At 40.1% G+C, this 24,667-nt stretch overlaps 1 protein-coding gene across 1 annotated transcript; it reads right to left on the bottom strand.

Moving 5' to 3' along the window:
• Positions 1 to 12,017: 12,017 nt before the first annotated feature.
• LOC127647225 (uncharacterized) lies at positions 12,018 to 24,636 on the bottom strand. The gene is made up of 10 exons (XM_052131359.1): positions 24,446 to 24,636; positions 23,787 to 23,899; positions 23,625 to 23,686; positions 20,912 to 21,419; positions 20,775 to 20,828; positions 19,567 to 19,645; positions 18,939 to 19,089; positions 16,508 to 16,606; positions 15,744 to 15,922; positions 12,018 to 14,936 (listed from the first exon to the last, which is right to left on the bottom strand). Exons 2-10 carry the CDS (start codon positions 23,888 to 23,890, stop codon positions 14,793 to 14,795), a joined length of 1,380 nt encoding a protein of 459 aa, XP_051987319.1. The 5' UTR covers positions 23,891 to 23,899; positions 24,446 to 24,636; the 3' UTR covers positions 12,018 to 14,792.
• Between the last annotated feature and the right edge of the window lie 31 nt (positions 24,637 to 24,667).

Here is a 24,667-nt window from a genome sequence, read left to right as displayed (position 1 = left end):
TTGACATCTCATGTACCCTTGTGGCATCTTTTTCCCCCCGTAGTAATCCTGCCCATCTGTCAGACAGGAAATTACTTTTCTTGTTCATACTCTCTCAGAACAAAAAATACCTTTGACCTGCTTGTCTTTCTCTGAAACAAATCATTAGACAATTCCTCTGAGGTTATATTTCCAAATACCAATTTGATGAGGTCCTTGAGGAGTCCCGGATTGCCAGCCAAACACGTAAAACTTCTTCAACAGACTGTACACTGTGTAAAATCGCAATAAATTAGGCATGGATCTTTGTGTCCTTAATATCAGGCACTGCCCAATGTATAAATCATTTGCATTTGCGTTTGACAGAGGGTCAGACAGTCAAAGAGAGTGAGCAGGTGTCCCCTCCATATTCCTGAACACATATTCCTCATCTCCTCACACACACACACACACACACACACACACACACACACACACACACACACACACACATGCAGACGGATGCATTCTCGACCTCTCCACTCTCATGTCCTCTTTATATGCCGATTCGCAGCTGCAGGTTTAAATTCCACTCTCCCGTTGCGTAAAAAAGATCACACATTGCCACAGTGTCACAGGACAGTCCAATGATGTGCAACAGTGACAAAGGTGAACTCCACTTTCGCCACGGTGTCCGGTTGTCCATCCTGGCCCACTTCTCGACTTGGCTGGGTATCACATGGTGCGACGGCAGGAATGCGGCCGTCTGACGATGGTGTTGACGGCAGCACTGGTTTCAGGAGCAGCTCGAAGTTACGGCTCGGGGAGTGTTAAGTATCCTGAGTATGTGTGTATATGCGTGCGTCCTCTCCGAGCTTGTTTTGATACCAGACACCTGCTGCGTGATGGTAAACTGCATGCAGGACTCCAGTGAACCTTCATGCCTGCTGTACGGTATTCTGGACAGACTCCGTGGGGCTTTTGGGGGGGGGGCGACTGTTCATTTGTGCTTCTCAGTGAGAGTCCACAGCTACCTGAGCAAACAAGTGGATGGAGATCCTCATTTTAAAAAAAAACAAAAAAAAACAAGGCTGCAGTGTTTCTTGGTGCCACAGTTTTGTCGGTGCTCACAGGGGGCATTGCTCGGAGCTAAAGGAATCTCCTTCTTTCTTTTTCCTGCGCTTCTTCTTATGGGTTGTCCAGCAAGCTGTTGCCATCAGTACTAGGGCTAACCCGACGATCAGCAGAACTACAGACACCACCTTGGTCTGTGGGAGATCGTTATACACGTACGTAACCCCAGTTCCGGCAACTCCGATCACCAATGAGATGATTCCGAAGGGAAAGATACATCGGTACCAGGACTTCTCCATCCCTCCTGTAGCTTGCGACAGCCTCTCTAGGGACAACAGCACATCAGGGACTTTAGGTCCTCCTTCTTGCGACTGGCCATCCAGGGTTTGGGCCGTGGTTGTCTGCGGTTGGCATGTGAATTGTCCCGTGGTACAGCCCATCTTTAAGAAGCAGTGGGGCAAGAAACAAGCAGTAATGTTTGTTCTTGGAGGTACCAGCAATTGGGTTTTTCAGCAACAAAGATGATCTCTGGAATAACTGCAAGAAAATGGAAAGAAATTCGAGATGGATTTGGTACACAGACGTTGAGATCCACACACAGTCTATCTGGGCTTTGTCAGTGGCACTGTCCTCTGCTTCCTAAGCCCGCAGCTGCACATTAAACACACGCAGACAGAGTGAGCACTGCTATATATGTTTTTAAGAACTAGGGGTGGAGACAAACAGCGGAGGGGGGTTGCCAGGAATCTCTGATTGGCTACAGCTGCAGTCTGACGTCAAATGGCATAGTATGAGACTGGGCAAGTAGGGAGCGAAAAGCAAGGAAGTGGGAGGGAGATGGTGGCTGGGATTAACCGTTCAAGCTCTGCTCACTAAAATCCACTCACTCCTGCTCAATTCTATGGATCTGTCTCACTTTTAATATTCCTAAGCAAAGGATTATAACACCCCAGGAAGAATGCTGCTTTCTTTGGGATGGGAATGAGGTTATTTAAGTGCTGCATAAACAAGGAAATTATGAAAACCCTTACCACATTATACATTCTTCAAGCAAACCGAGCTGCAAGAGGAATCTTAGTGAGAGCATGTGGTTCAATATTTAGTCATTCAAGGCAAGCTAGCAGCATGGTAATATGCATGCCGGCAAATAGCTGAATTAATCCAGAGACGATGACCACACACACACACACACACACACACACACACACACACAATGCCTGCTGCGTGCCCACGCACATTTGTCCTCCCATGCTGTGAAACACACACACAAAAACGCTTGAAAGAGCGCTCTGAGCGGATGTCCATTTTTAATCCTATACGGAGTCTTTTTTTCTGTCACAAACCGCACCATGAATGAGAAATCAATTTAAAGAAGAATGTTAGAGAGGGAGTGCGCACATGAGAGATTGGATTGACTGCACGCTCAAAGCAAGGGGAGAGTAATTTATCACTCAATCATGTCTCTCAGGTGAAATCAATTCACATATTTACACAGAGGAAAATACTGATTGAACAATTAAGTGACCCTTCTGTGCCTATTTCAGTCAGTGTTAACTGGGAAAAATCAAGGCAAAAGAACTTCACAAGAAATTCAAGTGGGTTTAAACAAAAATACTGAAAAAAAGAAACTGTTCACCCAAAAAGAAATTCATTTCAGTCATTTACTCACCCTAAAACCCTTATAATTGTCTTTCTTTTATGGAACACAAAAGGAGTCGTTTAGAAGACGCTCTTTTCCGTACAACGGAAGTGAACTGGGACGGGTGCTGTCGAGCTACAAAAATTGACAGACTTGTAGGACAAAAAACAACAACAAACAAAACATATCTCACTCACAATTGTTAATGGGATTAAATGGAGAGCAAATAGAAAGTCTCCTGCTTCCCCCCAAAAATGTAATTATCCTGAGAAAAAGAAATCTAGAAATTCAGAACAGATCTAAACAATTTTGTGAACTGCGTTTACATTTTCTAAGAAACCAAAGTCTGCAATCAAAAGTCTGAACCCAAACATTTCTCCAAATCATTGTTAATTGCTGCGGCATAACTACTGATGAGTCAAATGCAAAGCAAACAATCCAAGCGCTCTTGTGTTTTCACATCCTTTCATGGCCATCTCCTCCTTATTCAGCTATTGTTTGTGTGATCTTACGGGAAATACATGACAAGAAATTTTGACAGGCCAGAATTTTGCAATGGTAATGAACGTGATGGAATATAGCGTGGTAAAAGGTCACTTAAATATTTAGAAAAATAAGAGGTTTTGTTCCAATAATTAGTACCTTTATTTCTGGCTATCCAATCTTTTATTTCATTGATACACTCTGCTAATTTGGAGAGTTGTGAAATTTCGTCAGGTTTTGAAGAAATATAAAGTTGGGTATCGTCGGCATAATAGTGGAAACTTATTTCACTGTTCCTGATAATATCTCCCAGGGGAAGCATATACAAGGAGAAAAACAAAGGCCCTAAAACTGATCCCTGTGGCACTCCATATTTTTGTTTGGTTTGACAATTCCTCATTTACAAAGACAAAGTAGGGGAAAAAGGGAAAACTTGTTTATTTAGCTTACCCCATTGGCAGATTTTTTTGTAGTAATTGTGGAGGGAGAGCCTGCGGCAGAGTTTCAATGTTTACTGGTATAGTAAAACAAATCTCAATCCATGACCACCCCTTCTCTCTGTGGTACCAGCCTTCCAAACAGACCTTCCACAATACCATGCGACAAACACTATGTCTTAAGTCACCCTAGTGTGCAAGCGCCTTAAACATCCTAGTTAATACATCCAGTGTAGACAGAATCAAGCTACTGCATCAAGCCACTTCAACGGACACACCCAGTGTAGACATGGTGTTACCCACAATGGATGACCAAAAGGAACCATAAAAATGACCCCATAACGAATTGCAAAATGGACTGTACCTAATTTCCCCCCCCCATGTCGCACAAATCAATTGAACAAGGACCACAGACAAACTGTACTCAGGCCAACTCACTTTTGGGTCCTTTTAGGAGGATCTGAGATCACTTGGGTTGTTCACAGACGTGTTATACCGCTCTGACATTATGGAGTGCTCTATGTGTTAAAATGGCCCAAATTCTGTAATTTAATAGGCACACTACGAGAGACGTTAGGACAGTGCAACACTACAACCCTGCTGTGGCAGGGCGGAGGGCGGGGCCAGGTCGTGATCCTACACATCCGGCCCCTTGAGGGTTAAAGGCTGACTGCGGAGGATCGTGCGGGAGAGAGAGATCGTTTACGGACATGTCCATCATGTGTGTGTTTGTGTCTTCTTTTAAGTTTATCATTAAACTTTTATTTATATCGTCAAGCCGGTTCTCGCCTCCTCCTTTCCATTGATCACTTTACACTGGTGCAGAAGCCCGGGAAGGAGGAGGGATATGCCGTAGTAGTGTTCTCGCCACTACCGTCCACCCCAACGGAGCAGCCGCGGCCATCTGCCGGGGGACGAGGAGCCCAGCCGCCTGAAAGAGGACGATGGCCGCCGACCGCGAGGGGAGAAGGGGCTCCTAACCGACCGCCTGGAGCGGTCAGGGCCGCTGCCAGGGGCGCAGGAGTCGCCTACCGGCCGCTGAAACGCAACAGGGTTTAAGACTGCTAGCGGGGAGGGGCTCACTGGCGACAGCCTGGAGCTGGAGAACCGCTGCCAGGGGCGAGGGAGACCCCTTCTGTTCCCCGAGAGCGCGGCGTTATAATCGGATATCAAGATATTTTAAATGCGATTATCATTAAAATATTTTTTACATATCGGCCAGCACAAAAGGGATGTTACACTTTTCATGAACAATAAAAAAATTAAGTAATTTTATGGAGACCTGCACAAATACTCAGTAAGTACTCAATTCCATACTGCAACATGTTACCTATTCATTTTTGCATATTTGTTTGTTTTAGAGTATTCTATGGGTAATAAAAACATTTTATTTTATTGAAAAACTTTGTTTTTGAAAACAGTAAATTGTTTGTGGTATGGCTCTTTCGAAAAAAATGCATCAACCTATAATAAAATATATTTAGAAAATTCGCTCCTTCGTGGAAAAATGGTTCCCGACGCTTGACCTAGAATAAGCTATGGAGAGAACACAAGTCTCACACAGGACAAAAACAATTGGATGCAATTCGTAATAAATTGCATCCAATTTATTAAAGCATAAATGGGCTAGAGGTCACTCTAACAACAAGGCGACAGAAAACATTAAGCAAATGCATCCTGTAGCCAATACTGAAGACAATCATGAACAGGGGGACATGCAAATGGTCTCAAACTGATCACCTGATACACGAAATGAGCTACCATTTTTTTAACATTTGCAAAGCTTGAATCACATTGATAAAAGCATACTTGTTTGATAGTAGTCATAAAGTTTGACTACAGCTGGCTTTAGATTTTTCACTGCTGGAACCGCTTTCCAAAATGTATTCAAAAGGATTACGACAACCTTCAAGCCATGATTGATCAGGTACAGGTTACCCATATGTCTATTTGGGAAACAGTACAATGAATCTGCACTTGATTGGGAAGGTTAAGAAAATGAAGGCTTCACTTACTTGTCACAAACCTCAACTTTCAGTCCCACATCTCCGACACTACACATCTGCGGTGCCGTCACAGTGATATCAAACTTGGGTAAAACTTAACGAGAAACAGAAGTTAAGCTTAAGATCTGAAACTACCGGTTTCAATTGTTTTAACACTGACTCACCATATTTGTTCACTTCAAAAACCTGCAAAATGGTTCTTTCACCAATAAAAGCCTTCAGTGCGTACATCCCTAGCCGAGCCTCTGGGTTCAACTTATGAGAAAGTGGCAATATAAACCTTGTGGAGGAAACATTTGTCCACTGACCAATTCGGTTAGTCTGAATGTCCTATTAGAAGCAAAACGGCACAGAAAAACTAAAGCAAATAACAAGAGCCAAAAATAAAGCAATATACCTCCAGGAGCTAATTCTTACCTCCACCAGTCTATACTGTAAAACAGACACAAAACATTGCACACTTAAATCTAAACGCTCCAACAGTAATGTCATTGAAAATTTGCACAACTGTGCTACATCAAAACAATCCATTTTAAAACAGTTTGCTTGCTCAATATGATCAAATAAGGCCAAACCATTTGATCGAGTGGCACAAATATGGCATCCATGGTAACAACTCTGAAATTCACTGAAACACATTAGTTACATAGTGCACACTTCAATAGGAGAATGTAGGGAAACAGATTTTCTACACTAATATTCAGTCATTCACCCATTTGTCCTAGATCAGGGGTGCCCAATACGTCGATCGCGATCTAGTCGATCGCAAAGGCAATGCTCTATTTTCACCAAAATAGATCGCGCAGCCTTAAAGCCCAGGGCACCCCCGGGCAGTCATGGGCCCCTGGGAACTGGCCCCATTGAACAGGTCGGTATTCTGTCCCTGCTAATAATAAAATAAACTGTAGGCTGTCATCTGCTCAACAGCACAATGTGACTAACGCAAAGCAGACGCTTTTAGTCACGTGACCCTCTACTGCAGCGCTGCTGAACCTGATGTGTGTCCTGTTTTGAACGGCTCGAGATGAGCATGGGCACGTGAATGGTTTGTACGCGCTGCACGCTTCTGCTGAGTTCTAGCTCCATTTCGTCACAACTGTTTAGCGTTGTAATCATTTCATAAATAAATACAACAGGATGCACGAATATGAGCAACGATTAAAAAGAAAGAGGACGTTTTGGCATGCAGGTGCAAGGAACTTCAACATTACGAAGAATTTAAATACTCTTATCTCTAGCTATCGCTGACATGTGAGTGATTATTACTTGTAATTGTGCCAGTGGTGGATAAAAAAATTATTTGCGGACCCGCTGAGGGTCGTGGATCCTCTGTTGAAACAAGACTCACTGGGGGACCAGTTCCCCTCTGGCTAACATCATGAATATAATGCCAATATTACTTATGTATAGTGCAAGTCATGGTTTAAAATGATTAAACTAAGTAAGTGTTAAGGGTCAGTGTTTAAACATAGATTTTGTTTGAACTGTAAGATTAATGACCACAGTCTTTGAAGTCCATCTTGATTAATTGCAGAAGTTCACATAGATGCCATTGTCTTTGTTAATTGGCTGATGAAGGCTTTTGTTGGCAATTAATTGATAGTCTATGTATTCCATTTCAAGAGTGTAGTCCATCAATAGACCGAGGTGATGCAGGCAGAGATCAGTGAGGTCCATAGCAGTTCAACCTTTCCAGTCATTTAGGAGGGGTCTATCCTAAGTCCAAGATTCAGGCAATGGCACATGAGGTATCCCATGTCTTATGGTTGGATTTGGCATCAGTTTATTCTCTGAAGTCCATTGTAAAAGACTGAAGTGATGTTTGGCTGGCACCGGCTGCTATTAGTCATCATCACTGTGAGACACGTAGCAGTGAAGTCCATCACGGAGCAGGAATGGTGCTGATCCAGCCGGTTCTGGTGACCTCGGGATAGGAGTCCAGAGATTAAGACAGGGAAACAAATAGAATAATATTAGCATAGATGCCATTCAATTTAATGCAGAGTTATATATCATGATCAATGTTTCTGGTTTCTGGTTCTGGCAGACTAAACTAAAGCAGCCTAATTGTGAGTTGATGGATAAATTAGATGTATGCCTGGCTAAATAGAGTCTTTAGTCTAGACTTAAACTGAGTGAGTGTGTCTGAGTCCCGAACAGTGTTTGGGAGACTATTCCATAGTTTAGGAGCCAAATATGAAAAGGATCTACCTCCTTGGATTTTGATATTTTAGGAACTTTTAAATTGGGCTTTGAATATAAATATTATGTCTAGGTCTCTGATAAGAGGTTCCTGGTTGATTCATCCTCCTCTTGGCATTAAGGCAGCATGAAATCACACGATGACTGCAAATGCAGGGTTAACTGATGACTGGTAAGTCAACATTCATTGCTGTAGCATCACGCCAGCAAAGAGACGCTGTAAAGAGAAATCATGACATAGAGAGAGAGAGAGAGAGAGAGATGTGCTTAAGATGGATAATAAAGAAAAGTGGTTGGTGTACTGAGTGAGCGAGACCATACAGAACGCGTGACCACTTTTGCATTTAAGGTACAGTACGTTGGGGGCCTGGGTAGCTCAGCGAGTATTGACACTGACTATCACACCTGGAGTTGTGAGTTTGAATCCAGGGTGTGCTGAGTGACTTCAGCCAGGTCTCATAAGCAACCAAATTGGCCCGGATGCTAGGGAGGGTAGAGTCACATGGGGTAACCTCCTTGTAGTCATGATTAGGGGTTCTCGCTCTCAATGGGGCGTGTGGTGAGTTGTGTGTGGATTGTGGAGAGTAGCATGAGCCTCCACATGCTATGAGTCTCCGCGGTGTCATGCACAACGAGCCACGAGATAAGATGTGCGGATTGACTGTCCTCCACTGAGACTTTTCCTCCGCCACCCGGATTGAGGTAAGTAACTGCGCCACCATGAGGACCTACTAAGTAGTGGGAGTTGGGCATGCCAAATTGGGGAGAAAAGGGGAGAAAATTATATATATATAAAAGGTAACTTAAGCATTTTTGTAGTGTTTTTTTGTAACCTTTTCATGTGATTTTAATAAGGAAAATGATGGAACCTTTACTAAACAATTAGGGTAAATTTTCTTAAGGAAATGTGACTTTAGCTGAAAGGTGAGTAGTTTGCATCCCTGATAAATATAATTTTAAAAATGCATTACATAATTGTAGCAGATGAGTAATGCATTTCTAAGTCAATACAAATGGTTTCTTAAATAGGCAATATATAGTTTATTTCCATACTATTGAACATAATCTTATCATTGGCCTACAGTCCACTGGCAACTGAATTCATCAATATGTCTCATCAAGGGCTTTTCTAAGGGCACATCAATGTACACGTGTCTGACGCTTCTGGAGCGTCTCACTTTGGTTATGTCGCATCAGAAACGCAGCAATTGTAGGTCACTGTGTCAAGTTAAACGTTGTTTGAAACTTGAAACCCACGTCCTAATCTTGTGCAGATGCTAGTGTCAAGAAAGCATGCAGTTTGTTCTCTGTACAGCCCTAATTTATATACTAAATACATAATTGACTCTGCAGGAAATAGCCATTCATAAACCACTTTTTAATGGACCAAATGTGTCACGCAGAATTATATCAGTAACACATTTACATTTATGCATTTGACAGATGCTTTTATCCAAAGCGACTTACAGTGCACTTATTACAGGGACAATCCCCCAGAGCAACCTGGAGTTAAGTGCCTTGCTCAAGGACACAATGGTGGTGGCTGTAGGGATCGAACCAGCGACCTTCTGATTACCAGTTATGTGCTTTAGCCCACCACGCAGGTGGAATTCACAGACAATAAGGGGGATAGTTCACTTCAAAATGTTAATTTGGACATCATTTACTCACCCTCATATTGTTTCCAAACCCGAATGACTTTCGTTCTTCCATGGAACACAAAACAAGATGTTATGATAAGTAATGACCATTCACTTTTATCGTCAAAAGATGCAATGAAAGTAAATGGTGACTGAGACTAACATACTGCCTAAATCCCGTTTTGTGTTCCACAGAAAAAAAGAAAGTCGTCGGTTGTAACCAATCCAACAACAAAACATGACCCTCATTTCCAGACGCAACAAGGATAACAAACTTCTTTCTAGCCACAACATAAAAGCCTTTCCAAACTGTGAACCCAAGAGATTTGTCTCTTGGCAGTTTATAAAGACACGAATGCCACTTCACCGCCCTTCTTTTAGGAAACTAGGAATGAATGGCTGATATAAGCTTTTGGAGTTCCAGGGAAGAGATTCTGGGAATTCTTGCTGTTAATAAATGTCAGTAAAGCAAAATAGCTCATGCACAACTTTACTAGGTACCTTTACTTTGTATCAACATTATACTTTCAAGCATTGTATAATGAGGAAGGACCTTGTGGGAGAGGAAAAACTGAGATTTTATTGACATGTTTTATGCAAAAATAGCAGAATATCCCTTTAAAGCTGTTGGAAAGGCAGACGACACCCAAATGTGAGGCCTGCTGGATGCTTTAAAGTGAAGTGCAGATAAGCCTTTGCTCTGCATTATGCAATCCAGGTTTGAGAGCTGGCAGTCATGAATGTTTTATACTTAATGGCCAATATGCTGCAAATAATTATGGGATGTGGAGAGATGCTTTTATAGGAATGGTTCAAACAAAAATGACATTTCTGTCACCATTCACTCATCCTCATGTTGTTTCAGCTGAATTTATCTCTTGCACTGAACACAAAAGGATAAAATGTTTGTGAATGGGGAACGAAAGCCAAAATAATTTCTCGATATCCAATTAAAAGATCTAATTAATTAATTAATTTAAAAACAAACTTGAATAGCCTTTGTTGGGCAGGTTACTTCCAATATATATATATATATATATTTATTTTTTTTATCAAATGTTTCGCAATTAATCGCATACGTCATTATTTGCTGAGAAAGGCGCCCTAATAAAGATAATGCAAATAAAAAATGCAATTACCAGCAAGTAATTTCAGGTGAGAACCTTTATCGCTTAATCTCTTTCCAGACAAACGCTCGACCATCCCCTCGTCTACACATATCCCTTTAACATAGCTTTACTGTGATTAAATCGCTTTCTATCCTCATCCGTGTAAAGTTATACCCAAAAATACAACTTCATTGCCATGATGACGCAACACCGGCAAACCCTATACGTTCACTGTATAAAATGTATGGCGGCCAAGATGGCGTCTTGCTGAAAAGATGTTAACTTTACCTGCTCAAACTAAGAGGGAATACCGAGCAACTGTCGGACCGTTTCTGCCATTTTTGGTCAATATTCTTGACTTATGTTCAAAACATTATTTGTGTTTGTGTAAAAGATGGTCTTTAGAAGTTTGATGGGCAGAAAAAGGATCAACAAAGACTTACGTGCCTCGTGGAACATGGACAGGCAACTGTGTGACTCTGTCCATAAAGATATGGAAGACTCCTTGTCTGAATTTGGGGATCCTTCATTCGACTTCCAAAATAATCCTAAAGAAGGTACTGAAGCCTCTCTACTCGTTACACCAAGTAAAAGGCCTCCTGGGGGAAAAAAACTAAAGGCACCTGCCCCTCTCTGAAATATTTGAGTCAATCTCTCAACACTAAACAAGACGCTTTGTTCCAAAATAATCACAACCGTTGCTGTTTACATTTATTCATTTGGCAGACAGTTTTATCCAAAGCGACTTACAAAAGAGGAAAACATAAGCGAATCATCTTAAGGAAACAGTGGTCCAAAAATTGCCATACTACAAAGTTTCACTAGCATCAGAATAGTATACAAAACAGATTTAAGTGCAACAAGAAATTTTAGCCATTTTTTGAAGATAGAGAGTGAGTTAGCTTCACGGATGGAGTTGGGAAGGTCATTCCACCAACAGGGTATGATGAAACTGAAAGTCCGGGAAAGTGTTTTGGTGCCTCTTTGTTTTGGTATGACAAGGCGACGTTCCTTAGCCGACCGCAGGCTTCTGGTGGGAACGTAGCTCTGCATAAATGTTTTTAGGTATGCTGGAGCAGACCCAGTGACTGTTTTATATGCCAGCATCAGGGCCTTGAATTTAATACGTGCATGAACCGGCAGCCAGTGGAGCTGCCAATATCCATCGTAGTGTATGTCGGGAATGCTCAATCTCAACTTATTTTTGTTTTTACTAGTAGCAGAACTCTTTTCATTTAATGTATTATCTGACCAAAACCATTTGGGTTTAAAAATATTTAATAGGGAATTAAAAATATCTCAATTGGCTGATGACACCAATCTGCTGAAAGACATCAATCAAATTAAAATAGCTCTTAATACAGCCTCTACCTTTTCTGACATACATAATTAAAATATATATATATTTATTTGCTTCTTTATATTATAAGATATTGTTCATTTATATGTATACTTAGTGTAGACTTGAATGGACATGTTTTTTTTTTCATGTTTAAGATTATTGTTGTTCATTGACAAAAAAAAAAAAAAAAGAAGAAAAACTGTATAAAATGTATTGAAGATACAGAATAGAGTTTGTTTCACATTATAGTCATGCTAACTAAGACAAGTGACGAGTCGACAATAATATCTGTGGTAATCAACAGTATGCTACAGATGCTGTTGATCGAGCTTATCTTGTAGTAAATCTGAAATGTATTGTCTAGGTAGGCAGCTCACTAGGTTTTAGAACAGAATTTGCCCTCCACTGAGTTGTTTTTCTACTTTATTTTCTTTCTCCTGTGATGGGAGTCTCTTGAACGTGTTCCCGGGAGAGTCGGTGACATCATTGGAGTGGGCGGAGGCTGGAGGTGGGTGCCCTCCTACGGCCGGCTGTCTCCCAGTCTGGAACAGCTTGTGCCTCCTGTTTGTGGGCTCCTGATGGGCCCCACAGAGTTTACCAACACCAAAGACCACAATGCACTAAATCTATCATTTTCACACACACACAGCGTGAATCCGACATAAATAAACAATATCAGCACTGTAAAATGTTGCAACGCAAGAAGTGTTGGATAAGGTTTGAGATTGTCAGCAGTATTTATTTTTCAATTCTGTTTGGTGACGCTCAAGGCTCGGTCACATTTAACTACAAACTTCTGTAAAGAAGGTGTGGGAAGATGTTAAAGGAAAAGCTCATCTAAAAATGAAATTCTCTCATCATTTGCTCAACCTCATGCCATCCCAGATGTGTACGACTTTCTTTCTTCTGAAGAACACAAATTGAAGGTTTTGAAAGAATATTTCAGCTCTGTAGGTCCATACAATGCAAGTGAATGGTGACCAGAACTCAGAAGGTCCAAAAATTACATAAAGGCAGCATAAAAGTAATCCATATGACTCCAGTGGTTAAATCTATGTCTTCTGAAGTGATATGATTGGTATGGGTGAGAAACAGATCGATATAGAAGTAATATTTCAAAGTAAATCTACACTTTCACATTCAGCCACCTACTGGTTGGGGCAGGTCAAAGGTGGAGATGCATCACAGCAATAGGAAGATAGCTACCAGAAATGTGCTTATTAAAAAATCAGACAACACAAGACAACCGCGTTTACATGAGACTTGAAATTATTGAGTTATTCTGCGCTTTTGACGTAAACAGGAATGTGCACAACACTAGCGCACATTGTTTAAGCGGGCAAGAACGGCGGCAAATGTGTTTACATGCAACGCAAAATTGTGCTAACGGGTGGAAAAACTATGTTTGCCAATTGGTTTATGCTTAAACCATTAATGACCATACCCCATTAAAGGAAAACCGTTCAGGGCGTTAACATGTTTGGTAACATGATAATACTGAGATCATTATTGTTGTTGCGCCATATAAATACATACTGCACATTATATATGACAATTATAAGGTTTTGTCCCCTTAAATGGCTTTAATCTAATTAGCTACTTTTTGTTAGTAAATTGTAGTGAAGCTAACGACTTTTTAAAAAGGTAGCTTGACTGTGGTTGGATTACTTTCAATTATAGGTAGCTTGTAGCTTGAGAAGCAACCTCTTTAAATAACTTCCTCAACATTGATTCCCAAGCACACACACCTCATTGCAGGCAACTGAAGTGGAACGTGTGAAATTAAGACACGGTGGGTTGCACACAACATGTTGCGTGCCTATTCGTTTTATCTTTCTAATGATCTATTGATCGGTCTGTGAGGTTTGGCGGTGCTGCTCGTGACAGCTTTGCACTCTCAGGCTGTGAGAAGCGTGAAAGCCTTGTGGGACTCTAAAAGTGAGATGAAATCAATGAGAAATAGCACCTTTGTTATGCTCGTCTGGTGACTCAGAGGTTTGAACAGTCAGGCATGAACGAACGACCACACTAACATTAGCATTTTACAGACAATCAAGAGTCACCATGTGGAAAAATGAGTAGTCACTGTATCGCATCTATTTTGGCACAGTTATAAATGCATTAATATTGTTTCAGAAAACAACTAACTACTAGTTTTAGTGGATTTTGCGAACTTGCCTTTTCTATTTGTCATTTACTTCACAACCAATTCGTTTTATTAATGTGATGTAAGAAATCACACCTCTCTTTGACTGCAAACAACTAAAAAGAGCCAAGGGTGCGACCTGTACTGTTTTAGCCAATCAGAAAACAAGCCAATCAGTTTGAACTGGCCAATTGGTTGAAAGTTAGAGTCACTTACGGCACATTTAATTGTATAGTAAGGGGCTGTTCAAATGCACTGAAAACCCAAGACAGAACGCAGGTGTCTTAAGACACATATGACATGACTCGGCGTCTTAAAATCCAGAAGACAAACAGAAAATACATCAGAATGCAGCGCAACTTCAATTCATTACGAACAATGTATGTTGGCAATAACACGTGGCTGATGGCTGATATTTGGTAAGTCAAAGCTCAAGTGAGTTGAATTCAGCAGGGAGCTGAAAAAACTTCTGCATCTCAGATATAAACAATAATATTTACAGGATGAACACATTTGTTTAAACTGGAATGAAATCATGACTCGTATATCAGCTGGAAGCTTTATGTTTCTTTAACGCAGCTGCACTCTTTCTTGTCTACTGACGGGTCACATGACTGATAAGAAGTGCTTTAATAAACATCCGAGCCAAAAACATTCCAGAATACATCCGTTCTCAGAATACGAGTTCCAGAGAATCTGCCTTCCGTCAGTTCATCATTTTCCCTGTTGTACTCCATTGATTTAGCCAAAATGTTTTTACTCAGAGTCCAAAACCAGTGATGGGAACTGAACCCCTCCTTCAGCTAGCAGTGAGTACAGGCTACGAAGAGCCACGGCACTGGGCCGCTCCGTACCGGAATCCAGTGAGGTCCAGTAAGATGCATGATAATCGGACATGGCCTGAAAAACAAAAAAACATGGCAAACGTTATTAATAATGCCTTGCAAAAAGCAATAAATTCACATTTTTGTCTCTTAGACTGTGATCTGTCCTATGACAGATGGGTTTGGCTTAACTATACTCAGCTTCAGAGAAAATGAAGTGTACAAATTTGAAGCTACTGGGTTTGTTAAAAATGCATGTTGCTATCACAATGCTACTTAAGAACTACAACTACCATGAGCACGGGAGCTATGTGGTTTTGGAAATGGATGACTGTTGTAGTCCTTATTTAGCGATGGGTTAGCAACAAGCAATTTTTCAAAGACACAACGGCTTCAAAATCCACAATTGTGCCCATTCGTATACCAAAGTATACTCTTCTGACCACGAGCGAATACGAAAGCGTTTGACGCATGGCCACTACAGCTGCTTTGTGATACTCTTTTAGTACAGTCAATGACACATGTGCTGACGACGCGCACAGAAGAGGGCCGTGTCCGGCCATGCAGGCTGTGCTGATGACGAAATTTGCATTGAGTGATCCGCAACGTGGACAGCCGATGTATACCTTTACTCCGTATACCTTTACGGAAAATCCCTATAGACCATTTCAAGGACTGTTCAATGGTGACATCACTGTTCCAAGAATATTTTCCTTCTTGTCAAAACAGAGACCATTTAGCAGAGACGGGCCACTTCTATTAATATTAATGGAAGAAATTGGAACGCTACAGCAGCCAACGGTCAACGAAATTAATAATAATAATAATAATAATAAAATAGATCTTACACCAAACAAACAAACAAAACTAATTTCAAAGATACCTGTTGAAGGTGAACAGCCTGCTGTAGTTGCTCCACTCTGAGTCTTCGACTCTCCAGCTCTCGGAGTTCAGTCTCAGTGGTGTAACACAAGACAGGTGGCAGACAGGAATTACCCCATTCCCCTCTCCTCCGGACAGGACACAGAGCTCCAGGGCGACGCCTATTCCACTTCTCCCAGTCTGAGCAATACAAGTAAATTTGAGTCATTATCATTACTCAGATTTCCTAAGTGCATCCAATTTATCGCATCATATAATCCAGATCAAGATGTATAAACAGTAAAATTAACAGTTTTTACTGAAACTCCAAACATTTGGCCTAATATGGTTTCAGTGGAATTCTTAGCTATGCATTAACATTGAATACTATGTCTACGTGATAAAAATAATGCTACAAATTAATAACTCTCATCTAGATTTAATTGGAATACATCGGTCACTATCCCAAGAAGCATACACATGGGAACTCCTTTACATGAATCCCTTTGGGATCAGTCGTTTCTGTGAACTAATGGAGGACAGTTTCGAAATGACAACTGTCTGTGTGTAAGATAGTTTGAGATACTTCTGGTAAATCCAAAGGGACCAATTCAAGTAACTTACACTTATGAAACCCTAACAGCAATGGGAGGTGGATGGGAATTTTAACTTTGTACTCTGCAGAAATACCACATTTAACTTATACTTCTAGCAGACACACAAAAATGTAAGCAGTCAGATGTTAATGAAAGTTGTTTGCCAAACTAGAGAGATGTTGTGAAGCACCTTTCTTGTGATGTCCAGCACACGTGAGAAGTTCTGTTGTCATCCTCTCCAGACCTTCCAGCATCAGTGAAGACTCATATTGTCTCTTTCCCAAAGTGCCTGTGACACACAAAGTCACACAATTTCTTTTAGAGTTTCCTGATGAAACCCAAAGTGAATAAGCCTCCCGGGTTTGCCTACAAATTGACGTCACAGCTGAATACCTCTGTTGCATTGTGGCTTTGGTCTGTTCCTTGGTCCCATTCTTAATGACTGCATAGCAAAGCTCTTGACACTTCAAAGAAAACCACATCGCAATGCACTGGCAACCTCCAAGAACACCAAGGTAACAACATAGCAGTGCTCTGCCAAGATCACCATAGCAACCACATAGCAACACAATACCAATCACCAATAACTCCACAGCAACTGCATAGCAACACTAAGGCAACCACCAAGAACACCCTAGAAGTGACTGTATAGCAACGCTCTGGCAACCACCAAGAACACACTAGCAACACATACCAATGGTCTGGCAACTGACAAGAACACCATAGCAACTGCATAGCAACACAATACCAACCACCAATAACTCCAAAGCAACAGCATAGCAATTCTCTTACAAATACCAACAACTCCACAGCAACTGCATAGCAACACTTTGGGAACCACCAAGAAGACCTTAAAAGTGACCATATAGCAACATTCTTGCAACCACAAAGAACACCTTCGCAACTGCCAAGAAACCCCTAGTGATTGCCTAGCAACACTCTGGCAACCACCAAGAACACCCTAGCAAACACACAAGTGACACTTTGGCAACCACCAAGAACACCCTAGCAACTGCATAGCAATGCACTGACAACCACCAAGAACACCCTAGACGTGTATGTATAGCAACGTTCTAGCAACCACCAAGAACACCCTAGCAACTGCCAAGAACAAGTTACATCCACCAAAATATCCTAGCAACCGCCTATCAATGCTCTGGCAACCACCTAGAACACCCTAAAAACCGCATAGCAACACTCTGGCAACCAACAAGAATACTCTAGTAAAAACAATGACGCTCTTGAAACTGCCAAGAATACCCTTGCAACTACATAGCAATGCTCTGGCAACCACCAAGGACACCCTAGTGATGCTTAGCAACCGTATAGCAACATTCTTACTCTCACCAAGAAAACCCAAGCAACCTCATAGTGACACACTGGCAACCACCAAGGACACCCTAGTGATGCTTAGCAACCTTATACCAACCACCAACAACTCCATAGCAATGCTCGATCAACCAACAAGAACACCCTAGCAACTGCATTCCAACACTCTTGACAACCACCAAGAACACCCTAGCAACACTCAAGCAACCACCAAGAACACCCGCATAGCAGCGCTCAGACAACCACCAAGAACACCCTAGCAACACTCAAGCAACCACCAAGAACACCCTTGCAACAGCATAGCAGCGCTCAGACATCCACCAAGAACACCCTAGCAACACTCAAGCAACCACCAAGAACACCCTTGCAACCGCATAGCAGCGCTCAGACAACCACCAATAACACCCTAGCAACCGCATAGCAACACCCTGGAAACCACGCTCAAAATACTAGTATTCTGCTGCAACTTGTCATCAACACAGTTTTTCAGAAAATTTTATTTCATCTAGTTAATTTATAAAATTAAAATGAGACAGAATTAATTACATTTATATTTCCCCTTGTGAATGAAGAACATCTTTCTCTGGGTTCTTTCCCACTAGCACTTTTGGTGCACACCCGAGTTCGAATGATGTCAAAGTTCAGTTCGTTTGGGTGGTGTGAACGCTGTTTTCCGAACTCGGGTGCGCACCCGTGAACCGCAACCAAGTCTGTTTGAAAAGGTGGTCCCCTGAGCTTCTCTATGAAATCCCCTTCATAGAGAAGCTCACATTCTTCACATCTCATGCAACATATCCACCTTCTCGCGGCAGACAAACGCTAATATTCTTCACCTCATTGCACATTCAATGCATCCGTGCCAGACAAACATACGTTTTGGTGGTACATTTAAAGAGATGAATACTTTAATAACACAGTGAAGCTGATGTCTTCTTGACTTGTTGCCTAGTTACAGTGGAAAACAGCTGCTGCTTGTCCTGAGTTTGATGACGTAATCGGACCGTGGATGTGATGTGAACAGAGACTAGTGGGGGCAGGTGGAGGAGGGAGGAAACGAACTCTGGTTCGGTCCAAGCAATCAAACCAAGTGTGAAAGCACCCTCAATCTCCATATGCTCCAAATGAGCTGTCCATCTGTAATAATGGTCGGTGACTCAGATTAATAAATGCTAGATGACAGTGTTTTTGACTCCTTATTGTCCTGTTGCTCATTTCGCAGCCCCTCTCTTCCTCCCACACACTTCTGTGTTCCTGCAGCCCTCATCTCTGTACCACGGCTGCACATACTCTACCTGGCTCGGAGTCCGCCAGGCAGCTCTGGTTAGTCTCCTGGGTCTGTAGCTCTGTGTGTAAGCAGCGTGTCAGGTCCAGACATCGCTGTGTGAGCGCGTCCAGGTCTGTTGTGATATCTGCTTGAAATCCAGAAGGCCAGTCTGAGGGGAACTGACACAGCAGCAGGTCAAGGAGAAACAAGCTCTCTCTGGAGGACATGTCTGGGTGATATTGCTTCATATAAAACAGGACATTAAAAGGAATATTCCTGGTTATTCATGACATCAATGTCAGTATTTACGACATGCAGTTCGTACAGAAAATACAAAAATGTATTTATTTACTGTAATGGACTTACAATGGAAGCATTGCACTCCAACATGTAGTAGCACATAACCAAAAGTTCGTTCCACTAGAAATAGAAGCCGTCCCACAGCTAAATGGTTCATTTAAGCAATTTTAATGACTGAATTTCTTAAGATTTCATGCAAGTGTGTTAACAAAAAATGTATGCTTCACATTTCTGCTATAAACCCTGTTATGCATTTGCTGTAAATGCATTTTCAATGTATTTTTACAAACTGAGGGACGAGTAACTATTATTGCCACTCAGCTTTTTAGGTGAACTATTCCTTTAATGAAGGATACAGTTGTGCGCAGTCTTTCAGTAAAGCGAGTTCTCTCTGGCACTGGTTTGGACTGTTGGGTTATCACTTTGCTCCACAATCTGGTGGTGAAAGCACACATCCATTATACACCCCAAAACCCACTTTTATGCAAGCTTATTACACTGCTTATTAAATGGCTACTAAGAAATAAAGAAATACATGAACATAAAATATTGATTTGCATTGAAATTATGTAATTATGTGAAAAGAAATAAATCGTTGAACAGCTGGAATCCATCTCTGGTTTGCGTCGGATTTCTGCGCCGGTATTTATTTTGTAATTAATGACGGTCCGACTGCTCATTATCCATCTCAATACAAGTCTACTTGCCAAATAAATAAATAAACATCATTGATTTGAGTTCAAATATTTTTTTTGCTTACTTGGAAGAATCTCACATTAACTGAAGACGGAACGATAGATCGCAAAACCAGGATGAGTGGTCTGATACATGGATGTGCGGTTGTTACTGAACAATATCAGACCACTAGATGGCGCCATTGAACATTCAAAATAGAGTAATCCAGAGAGCCGTGTAATAAGTCAAAATAATATTTGTGATTTAAAGGAATATTCCGTGTTCAATACAAGTTAAGCTCAATCGACAGCATTTGTGGCAAAATAACAATAATAATAAATATTTCGATTTCGTGAGTCGCTCACAATGGAAGTGAATGGGGGCCAATCAGTAAACATTAAAATACTCACGGTTTCAAAAGTATAGCCACAAGACGGAAACAATATGCATGTTAACATGGTTTTCGTGTGATTAAAATGACTTACCTTTTCTGTGTAAATTTACATCCAATTTTACAACTTTGTTGCCATGGCGATGCCTTAAACCATATAACGACTGTAAAAACGACTAATTGAACAACTTTACAGTTCTAATAATTCACAAGTTTAAACAGAAGAATCAATGTTAATACTTTTATAAAATTATAAGCTTCACATTTCTACCTTTTAAACCCTCTAAAATTTGGCCCCCATTCACTTTCCATTAAAAGTGCCTCCCTGTAACCTTCAACCAGGGACGAGTTGAAATTATTTTTTTGTAGTAATCAATATTATGCCACTAATGCTGCCAATTGTATTGTATTGCTTAACTTGTATTGAACCCGGAAATATTTCTTTATTATATTTATTTGTATGTTTTCATTTTATTTAAAGCACAATATTAGACTGACCTGTTCTGTTTTGCCCTCTGTGCTCGCCAAACTGGTAACAAAGGAGACAGTATCCTACGGCAACAAAAATTTATTGCAAATTTGAATATTAATATTTGATATATATATGCATGACAAAAATGTCACCATATACATACCATTGTTCATTAGACGACAGAGTTCCTGTTGTGGATTTAATGTCTTTACCGGGTTGTTGGCAGGAGATCGATGTGGAATAATCTTTGGATAACTCTGTTGCATTTGTGGCTTTGACACTGATCTTCTGCTGGGATCCTGTGGAAGATATCTTCACCGGAGCACTCTTTGGTACCGACTTGCCTTTAACAACCGGATGAGCAGGCGGACCTTTCCGGACCAAAACAGGCCGAGTCCACAAGGCCCCACGGGTCACGTCACGTCCGTCTGCTCGTCTCTGTTGATTGGGATTCCTGCACATCTCAGAGGACGAGACAGTTTTCACCGGTTTTCTTTTATCCTCATGTTTAACATCATTACTGAGTGCTTTATTTCTGCTCTTATTAGGAAGAGTTACGTTACTGTCAGAGGGCATTTCTTTGTGAGCTTCAGATGTGCTGCGGATTCTCAGTGCCTTCTTTAAAACCTGCTCCAGTAGCTCAAATTCTTGTTTTTCTTCAGGTAGAATCTCTGATTTGGAAAAAAAGAGAGAGTGTATGCATGTTTCTTCAGCTTCAGGGCACTTTCAGCAATTAAATAATATTTTCACACTTTTTGTATAATTTGACAAAATTGTAGCTTGATTGGAAATGACCAATAAAATATTCTTCTCCCAAGTGATGTCATCAAACATCACTAGCCTCATATTTCATCTCAAGCATGCTCTTCACCGACACTTCTGTCCGCCTGGTTAACAAGTACACTAACTTTCTAAATAACGTAATTATGGGCAAATTTCTTTGGTGTGGTGGAAATGATGCCACCTAAAGGACGTTGTAATTTTTGAAAAATTGATAGAAATTATTTTCACACAATAAATATTGAAATGGTTTGTGTTTACGTCAGTCTTTGCTTAGATTGTCATTGTTTTAAATATCTCATAATTAGTATTTTTATAATGGGTTTTCAAAATTCATGAAAATTACATAATTATCATGGCCTGGTTAAAAGGTTAAATATGTTAGTTTTAATAAAAAATAATCAATCACTGGGACATGAAGTTGCTCGAAGCTGAAAAAACACCCATATATGCATTATAAACATGACATATACACTATCGGTAAAAGTTAAGGATGCACCAATATAACGGGTACCGATATTTATTGGCCAATAATTGACCAAATTAAAACCATCGGCATATCGGATATGAGCATGAAAACACAGATATGAAAAAGAAATGTTTTTTTTAATAATTAATTGGTAACACACTTTGTTAAAACTCTTTTATTTATTTATTTTTCTTTCTCAAGTTAATGTGGAAAAACCACCATAAACGGACATCACAGCTGTGAAAGTGACACTTTTAGGCTGCATGATGAGGGAAACCATCCAAACATCTTTGAAACCAGCAGACTTTGACTCTGTATAATATCCATTCATGCTGAATAATTGATTGAAATCACAATATTGCCTTGCACGATTACTAAACCTTAAAAGGCTATATTTAAATTTAAGATCTAGTTTGCATTCAGCAGTTCAGTCAGTGCTGTGTGAGCAAGCGGCGCCCTCTAGCGGTCTGGCCTTCTTTATGCATATACCAATATAAAACAGAATTTAAAAGGGGGTTTTGTTTATTTGGTTAAATGTTTTTATTTTTCCATTATGTGGTTGACATTTCTGTGAAATTGCCCAATATATGCATAGTATGAATTTGTAATTGTTTTATCATATACAGTAGATAAAATTGTTTTTTTCATCATGTTATCGCATTTAGTTATTTTTAAATATGTTTATATTGTATTTATATTTAATTGTTGGCTCTCTTTAAAATGTTGGCCTGTCATATGTTAAACAGATCCAATCCATGTTCAAGAGAAATTACATATTGCTAGAACAGTAAAAAACATTTTAAAAGCATAATTCTTAAGTAAAACAGTGATCTAACGATAAAATAAGGTGAGTGGCAAAGTATCGGCCTATTGGTTTCTTTGTTGAAATCGGTATCAGCCACAATTTTTCATATTGTTGCAACACTAGTAAAACATTTTCGACACACCTATTCCTTCTTTATTAATATTAACTTCCACATAATGGAATAATAGCAAATCCATCAAAATGAAATAGCAAAAATAGAAATATTTAATATATAATTTATATATTTTTTTATATAATAATAATAATATGCTCCTACTTAAGCGGCGTTCACACTGCAAGGGACACGCAGCGACAAAACAACCTCATCTCATTCATTTTCAATGAGAGCTGGCGACTTCCGGCAACACGAGCAATGGCGAACTGATGTAGGCGTGTCCAGCAAAGTGACAAAGTTGATAAATGTTTAACATTATGCAAATGAAGAGCAACTTTCGGGAGCGACAGCCAATATGAGAGAAGATGGTACAGCTCACGTGATCCTAATATTTTTATAATAATATTAATTGTAAAGAAACAGTGTTGTTTAGACTCTCCATACACACCACTAGCGACCAAACCGCAGCCACTGGCGACATGCAGCGACAAAGTAGCTGGCAGTGTGAACGCAGCTTTATCCTTTACTTATTTATAAGTAAATAAGCTAGTTAAAATACTAGTTTTGAAAATAAATTAATATTTAGGCACAGTTTGTGTCTGTATAAAATTTGTGTTTTTTAAATATACGTTCAATCATATAGCATGAAGCTTCAATCCAAAGCCACAACACAAATGACACTAAATGATGTAAGATTTTCCTCTTACCATCTTTCTCTCTTCTGTCTGCTGTGGTCTCCAACTCACTGTTGTCTGTCTCTCGTGTTCTCCTGCAAAAATAAAGGATTAATAAAGAACATTTTTAAGCCACTACTTCTGGTAAAGTACACTGTAATCACACACACCCAAATAACATTTGCACTGTCTTACATCGAGTGTAAAATCTCCTTGCACTGTCTGATGGTGTCTGTAAGCCTCGATTCTTCTGCTTTGCACATCTTGACAGCGTCATCAACAGCATGAAGCAAAGACATGCTCAATATCTGATGGACAGATACACAACAACAGTCATTCAAAAATAATAATATATGTGACAAATAACATGGGCATGATGTTTAATTTGAAACATCAAGATTTTAAAGGTTTAAATCTTGACTAATTCCCGCCATTTTTCATCTGTTATTTATTCATTTTTATTTATTTTTTGGCTGTTTGTCAGAAAACCATACCTTTAAAAAGCCCATCGGTGTGATAAATTATTAAAAATAAACTAAATAAAAAATATTTATTGTAATGTCATAAAAATTATTTATTTTAATAATTAATAAATTTATACAGGAATTAGAAAAAAAAGATTTATTTAACGTAGTTTTTGTTGTATCATATCATGTCAACCGTCATGTCATCTACCCAGATGCAGGAATTTATCATAAGTTATGACACCAATTACTATGCATGCAAACATGGACTGAAAAGAAAACGTTAAATAACACATTTAGAATATTGCCTTATATTGTCATACATGCGACATTATGATCTAATATTATACATTATTCATAGAAAGGCACAAGAAGTGACTTGAAACACACCCGGAAACACACGTTTGCATGCAAGAAGAGCCTTCTCTTCCAGTATTCGTCGATTACTCCTTCAGCTGCTTCAGGGATTTAAATGAGTCGCCTTTGGCTCGCATTATTCAAAGAAGACCAAATAAAAACATGAACAGTGTGAAAAGGTCTGCGTCAAACTCCAGCGCTGTTCACAGTGTGCAACTCCTCTGTTCTCGCGAGATCAAGTGACGCGAGAACAAG

This window comes from Xyrauchen texanus, chromosome 8 (genome assembly GCF_025860055.1).
Source record: "Xyrauchen texanus isolate HMW12.3.18 chromosome 8, RBS_HiC_50CHRs, whole genome shotgun sequence".
NCBI lineage: Eukaryota > Metazoa > Chordata > Actinopteri > Cypriniformes > Catostomidae > Xyrauchen > Xyrauchen texanus.
This window is presented reverse-complemented; position numbering and strand designations above follow the sequence as displayed.

What these genes read in the sequence shown, in the direction of transcription:
- LOC127647225 (XM_052131359.1), bottom strand. Translation starts at nt 23,890, where the DNA reads ATGTCTTTGCTTCATGCTGTTGATGACGCTGTCAAGATGTGCAAAGCA. An exon ending in CAGAGGGCAAAACAGAACAG is followed by an intron (nt 19,646 to 20,774) that starts GTCAGTCTAATA and finishes TTTCACCACCAG; the next exon opens with ATTGTGGAGCAAAGTGATAA. An exon ending in CCTGGCGGACTCCGAGCCAG is followed by an intron (nt 16,607 to 18,938) that starts GTAGAGTATGTG and finishes TGTGTGTCACAG; the next exon opens with GCACTTTGGGAAAGAGACAA.